At 41.5% G+C, this 6,894-nt stretch overlaps 1 protein-coding gene across 1 annotated transcript in view; it reads right to left on the reverse strand.

Moving 5' to 3' along the window:
* Nucleotides 1-5,604, reverse strand: part of Aqr (aquarius intron-binding spliceosomal factor) — a 73,786-nt gene extending 68,182 nt beyond the window's left edge. The window contains exons 1-3 of the mRNA XM_021194961.1: nucleotides 5,357-5,604; nucleotides 2,947-3,003; nucleotides 456-496 (exon numbers count right to left, since the gene is read on the reverse strand). Coding sequence (XP_021050620.1) covers nucleotides 456-496; nucleotides 2,947-3,003; nucleotides 5,357-5,431 — 173 coding nt within the window. The 5' untranslated portion in view covers nucleotides 5,432-5,604. The remainder of the gene's footprint in view (nucleotides 1-455; nucleotides 497-2,946; nucleotides 3,004-5,356) is intronic.
* Nucleotides 5,605-6,894: the final 1,290 nt, after the last annotated feature.

Genomic DNA, 6,894 nt, shown 5'->3' on the forward strand with positions numbered 1-6,894 from the left:
TTTTTTTTTTGGTTTTTGAGACAGGGTTTCTCTATGTAGCCTTGGCTATCCTGGAACTCACTCTGTAGACCATGCTGGTCTCGAACTCAGAAATCTGTCTGCCTCTGCCTCCCAAGTGCTGGGATTAAAGGTATACGCCACCAGTGCCCGGCTTCTATCTATCTTCTATCTACCTATCTATCCATTTCTTGGTTCTTCACAAACCAAATAAGGCATGTGAGTTTAATCCCTCCGATCTGACTCTGAATCTAGAAGACACAGAGGAACTATGCAATAATCAATACAATCCCTGTAACTCTGAATAGAAAGTAAAAAGATCCTTTCAAGCTAAGACCAGAACCAGACATTCAAACACACCCACATGGTCTACATAAACTCAAGGTACCACACAGACATTCAGACATACCCACATGGTCTACATAATCCCAAGGTACCACAATTAAACTCACTCCTACCGTGATTTGACGATCTCTTTTTCATATATTTCTTCAATTACCTGTTGCCAAAAGTATAAAAATGTTTAATATGTTAATCACCTTGATTTCCAATCTAAACTGAAAGCTTTCAATTATAGAGATTACATAAAATAAGAAAGATCAAATATTCTAACAGGAGACTTTAGTGATGACATATTTCTCAAGTATAGAATAGCAGAAAGTAAAGTAGTATAAGTAATAAATCTATTCACATAAAAACTAATCAATATACTTTAATCCACAATATTCTTTAAACAGGATGTATTTATAACATTTCTAGACAAGTAAACTTCATAAGTCATAGTTTCAAAAATTAATTTTAAATGATTTTAAATGGTATTAGACTCTAACACTCATTCCAAGAGCTAGGCAGATAATAAATTAAAAGTGTGAGGATATTACAGAAACAAAGGATAACTGCTATATCCAAATGAATATAACATCATGCTTCCTAGGGTATATAGAAATTGGCCTCTGGAGTTAGAAGACTGCTTCAAACCATCACTGTGGCCGGCTATGACCCTGCTACAAGTGTCTGACCTTTCTAATGTTGTTTTCCTCATTTAAGATATGGTTTGATCATGAGACCAGATGTGGTAGTGGACACCTTTAATTCCAGCACTTGGGAGGCAGAGGCGAAACTCACTCTGTGCAGGGTTAGCAAAGCCACTTAAAGCATTCAACTCAGTGCACACCGGCAGAGCTGAAGGTCTGAGTGGCCATCACTTACCAGTTCAGCGCTCTACAGCATCTGCGCTTCCTCTGCAGCAAGGCCTAGCTAAGACTCTTCCAGGCAGAAGCCTGTCATGCACTTGTTTGACAACTGCTTTGATGAAACCCTCAGACCACTGAATATTCATCTTTTCACCTATTCTACCTAAAACAGTTTCCAGTCTTTCCACTCTTTTCCTCAGACTAGCAACCTAAGTTCAATCAGGAAACAAAAGACTCTATTTGTAATGAACAGCCAAAACTCTTACATAAAAAAATTCCATATATTAATAGGAATATTTGTTGAATGCTCATCTGTAATAATACAATATGTAAAAATAATCTAAGACTCCACGGAGGGGAAATTGCTGCACACACACACACACACACACACACACACACACACACACACACACATCTTTTGGAAAGGATTAAAAGAAATAAAACAAAATGTCAATGTATGTCATCTCTAGGTGATGATTTTTATGTTCTTATATGTAACTTCTAAGGATTCCAAATTTTCTAACATAAGAAATTAGTATGGTAATGAAAAAGAATATTTTCAATTTTTTAAAAGAAGCTAAACAGGAGTAAGGCCCAAGCAAGGATGATTAAATCTTACTTAGAAGGGGGAATAAAATAGTCACAGGAAGTAGATGGAGGGAGGGAACTGAGTGGAAGAGGGGAGTGGGGAGAGGGAAGGGAATGAGTTGTTAAGGAACAGGTCTGGGGAGGGACAGAAAGATGGCCAAATGGCCATGAGAATTAATGGAAATCTACAACTGACAGGATGGGGAGGGGGAGGGTATCTCCAGGATGTGACAGAAACCTGGGATAAGGAAGGCTCCCAAAGAATCAATGTGGGTGACCTTAGCTAAGACTCAGAGTATTGGGAATATGGAACTTGAAGAGGCCACCTCCTGTAGCCAGGCAGGAACCACATTTGAGCAATAGATACCTACCCACCCACAAAACTTTTGACCCAAAATTTATCCTGTCTACAAGAAATGCAGGGATGGGTGATGGAGCAGAGACTGAGGGAACAGTCAATCAATAACCGGCCCAACTTGAGACCCATGGGCAAGCATCACCATTAGTGACACTATTAAAGATACTCTGTTATACTTACAGACAGGAGTCTACATATGGCTGTCCTCTGAGAGCCTCCACTGAGCGGCTGACTCGGAGGGATGCAGAAACCCAGAGTCGAACAGTGGATGGAGCTTGAGGACTCTTATGGGAGTTGAGCGAAGGATTGCGGACTCAGAAAGAGATAGGAACTCCACAGGAAGACCAACTGAATCAACTAACCTGGGACCCTGGGGCTCTCAGAGACTGAACCCCCAACCAAGAGCATACACAGGCTGGACCCTGAAACTATGTAGCAGATGTGCAGCTTGGTCTTCATGTGGGTCCTGACCAACTGGAGTGGAAGGGATCCTAAAAGCTGTCACCTGTCTGTGGGATATGTTCTTCTAGCTGGGCTGCCTTATCTGGCCACAGTGGGAAAGGATGCCCCTAGCCCTGAAGAGACTGATGTACAAGAGTTGGGAAATACCCAAGATGAGCCTCCACCTTCTCAAAGGAGAAAGTGGGGGAGGGGGAATATTTTTGGAGCAGGTCACTGGAAGGAGGGGCAGTAAGTGGGATGTAAAGTGAATAAATATAAAATGTATTGAAAGCTTTTGTTGAATTAATCTTTAAAACAATACCAAGAGCACAACTGTTTGCAAATATATTGTAAAACAAAGCTACTTACTTTTATATCAAAAGGTGATTTCTTCTTGATATGAGGAGCCCAGTATTTACATGCTAGCTGCAAAAGTAAACAGTATAAATGTAAGTTCCAGGTTCATAACGCTATACCACTTACACATGCTAAGCTGCTTCTTAAAGCAGACCTAGGATTGGAGAACTAACTGGGAAATCTTAAAGGTACCATACAGGCATGCGATTTAGTTATCATCCTTGGCCACAATACAATAAGTACCCGTGATGCTTAATGTGGTAACTGGCCACCATGATGGTCAAAACACCCAAACATCCCAAGCCCCTGGCTTGCTTATAATCAGAGTAAACCATTTTTGGTTCAGTCATAAGGAAATCCAGAACTCAAGAGATTTAGTAAGCTGCCCATGATTAGTTAGTCATCAGCTGACTAAGTATTAAAAACCAGTTTCAAAATATTCATTAATGTTGATATGTAAAGAAATAAGCCTTTAACTGACTACTATATCCAGACATAAGTAGACAAAAAATCATTAAGAAACGGAATATAAAGGCTGATTATAACAAAGAATATAGAAGTTGGTGTTGTATATTTTAGCAGGCCAAGCTTCACTTTGAAATTTAAATACACACATATAATCTCTCTAGAATTTGAAGTGGATTATACTACTGACAAGAAACGTAGTCTGGGGGTCAAGAAGTGGCTCAGCAGTTAAATGCACTTGGTCTTCCAGAGGGCCTGACTGTATTCTCAGTACCATACTGAGTGGCTTACAACTCTCTCCAGCTGCAGTTCTGGGGATCTGAGAGCCTCTTCTGTCCTCCATGGGTAACTGCACTCACTAGCACATACCACCCCGCCCCAAACACAGAATTAAAAATTAAAACTGAAAAACAAAACAGTTCTTACTGAATTTTTAAAAACAAAACAAAATCTCTTTTAAAAAAGCCAGAAACTCCAGCGAGCACACTTTTTAATAGGTAACTGTATATACTTCAATGCTTGGTGTATAGCTAGACAAACACACACATGGAAAGATAAGCGGACAAATGAAGCAAGGTCTGAAGTATTACTCTTCTAAGAAGCTTCTGAAACACTAACCGACAACTAACGCTTCAGTCTTTTCAGTTTGTAAATGGTTTCAATATATTCTTATATTTCTGTATTATAATTATTTCACTGTTTATTCATCCTCATTGAAGTAAAACATAGATGATACCTGTGTGTTCTTTTCATTTACAGCTCAATCCTTACAATCAGCATACTTTATAAGAGACCTTCTACAATGTGAAAACGTTCTTGTGAACCCTATGCTGGCCTCAAAATAGACAATGCTAGCCTTGAACTCCATTCCCACTGTCTTCACATCCCACGTGCTGGGAATGAAAGGCAGGTATTGTCTCTCCTCCCCTACTTTCCCTATCAGTTCATATGTTCCTGCCATTCTAGCTCTCTTTCTTTACATTCAAACCTTTAAGGTATCAGCACTTGCCTGGACTGTTTCTGTGTTCTTTCCCAAAATGTCTGCTTATCTGCATTTAGCTTTAATGCAGTTTAAGAAGTCAGGGATAGCCTCTCTAATGTTGTATAAAAGGATGAGAATAAAGACAACCAGGTTAAGGGGATCCACTTTTTAGTTACCATGGCATATTTAAGTAACTGCAGCAGCTATAGCCATAAAAGCATAAAATTGGGGGGGGGGAGAGACAGACAGACAGACACAGAGAGAAAGGAAGGGAGGGAGGGAGGAAAGAAGGAAGGGAAAGATATTGAGAACTTTGGGTAAAAGCATAGGCCAGATCACAGCACTTTCAAAGATTCCGGTCACTATCCCAGGGACAATCAGAACCGTTTACGGGACACTGTAGGAAAACAAGTAATGTAAGCAGGTCTGCACCAGTGAGCACTCTGGAGCCATCTGAAGAGCGGCTGCAGGAGGGAATATGACAGATCAATAAGTCTTAGTGGGGAGGGCATCTCTGGGCGAGAGAGGTCCAGAAATACAGACAAACACTGTATAGACATGCTGGGGCTAAGCGAATGGAAACAGCTTCTAGGCTTCTGCCTTGACAAATCTGCGGAGCCAGGAGAGGCGCGGGAGGGCTTAAATTTTCCCGCACTTAACACTCTCAATAATTTCCAAAGAATAAACAGGGATGTGAAAGGCTAAAAGCCCGGAATTGGCTTTGCTGTCTCCTAAATGAAAGCGTATAATGACAATTAACTGCCAGAGAGCGATCTACTTGTAGACAGAGTCTTGTCAGATCAATACAATTCAGAAGCACGTTTTGTGGACCAACGCGGAGCGGCCTCTTTCACGGCAGCGTTTCCAGTGTTTAACTAGTCACTTGCACGTACACAAGTTATCGAAGTCAATCCCAGCGCCGGGCTTTAGGTCCTCGGCATCCCTCCTTGCACAAGCGGGCACGCCGGGGCTCACCTGGGTGACGAACTCCGCGTTGATCTGGGACACCGTGGGGGCCACGATTTTCTTGGGCTGCGCAGGAGCCGCCATCGCAGCGGTCACCTCTGAAGCTGACCAGAGGCTCGTAGCGGCGACTCTCGAAAGCTTTCAACCAGCGGCGGCGAACCAGCCCCGAGGTGCCAGAGGGCCCAGCACAGACAGGTTGGGCTCCCACGGCTCCTCCCGGAACCTGAGAAGTCCCGGCGTTCCCCGGAAACAGAACTAGTGGGCCCGGAAGTCAAGGCAAGAGTTAAGCTAGAGCTAGAGAGTAGCAGCCTTTATCTCTCTCTTTACTGCCGCCTAATGGAAGGAGGAGAAATAACATACAGCGTGTAGGATAGTCTTGGAATTTGAGGCACCCTGTGACCTCAAAAGCTGCCTGGAAGTACTGATTGCCATACAATAAACATACAGCGAGTGTAAAACTTAGTACACTTTGAAATAGTTGTGTATCTATTAGTGCATCACAAACCATGGCAATGAGATTACCCAAAGCCATTAAAAGTTACTGTGTCCTTGTACCTTCAACCTGTCACCCCTTTTTCTCACACAGTCTTTTACTACCATGGATCCTCTGGGTCACTGGTAACTACAGAATTTTATATGAACTTTATGTAAATTTTTAGAGGAAAAAAAGAGAGATTGCTCAGCGGTTAAGATCTCTTCCAGATGACCTGGGTTCAATTCCCAGAACCCACATGGCAGCTCCCAATTATCTGTAACTCCAGTCCCAGAGGCTCTGACACCCTCACACAGACATACATGCAGGCAGAACACCAATGCACATGAAATAAAAATAAAAATAAAATTTAAAAAGAAATTTTTTTGGGGGGGGGTGGTTCGAGACAGGGTTTCTCTGTGTATCCCTGGCTGTCCTGGAACTCACTTTGCAGAGGTTGGCCTGGAACTCAGAAATCTGCCTGTCTCTGCCTCCCGAGTGCTGGGATTAAAGGCGTGTGCCACCATGCCAGGCTTAAAAAGAAACTATTTTACATACATTTTAGAATATGTTTTTGGTCACTCAAAATTATTTTGAGATGCATCTGTGTTTTTGGTCGTATCCATAACTGATTCAGTTGTATTGCTAAATAATAACCAACTTTTCAGACATATTACAATCCATAAATTTCGTAATATGTTGATAGGCGTTTAGATTGTTTCTAGTTGCTGATTACTACAAGAAAATCCCCTACAGACAATTGTAAGTCATTATGTAGACATACATTTTCTCTGAAGCAACACATTCAATGGCTAGGTCCTAAGTGTTGCGTTTGCCAGAGCTACAATTATTTTCTTTCACAGTACTCATTTTGGGAAGATAGGTATATATCACTAAATTAAGAGAGAGAATGGAACAAATAAAATGGAGAGAGAGAGAGAGAGAGAGAGAGAGAGAGAGAGAGAGAGAGAGAGAGAGAGAGTAGGGCAGGTTTTCTAATGGCTTTGATGATGAATCTTAATATGCTGAAATTGTTATTTTTATACTTTACCATAACTACCCACATGTCTTTCCA

This window comes from Mus pahari, chromosome 3 (genome assembly GCF_900095145.1).
Source record: "Mus pahari chromosome 3, PAHARI_EIJ_v1.1, whole genome shotgun sequence".
Classification (NCBI taxonomy): domain Eukaryota; kingdom Metazoa; phylum Chordata; class Mammalia; order Rodentia; family Muridae; genus Mus; species Mus pahari.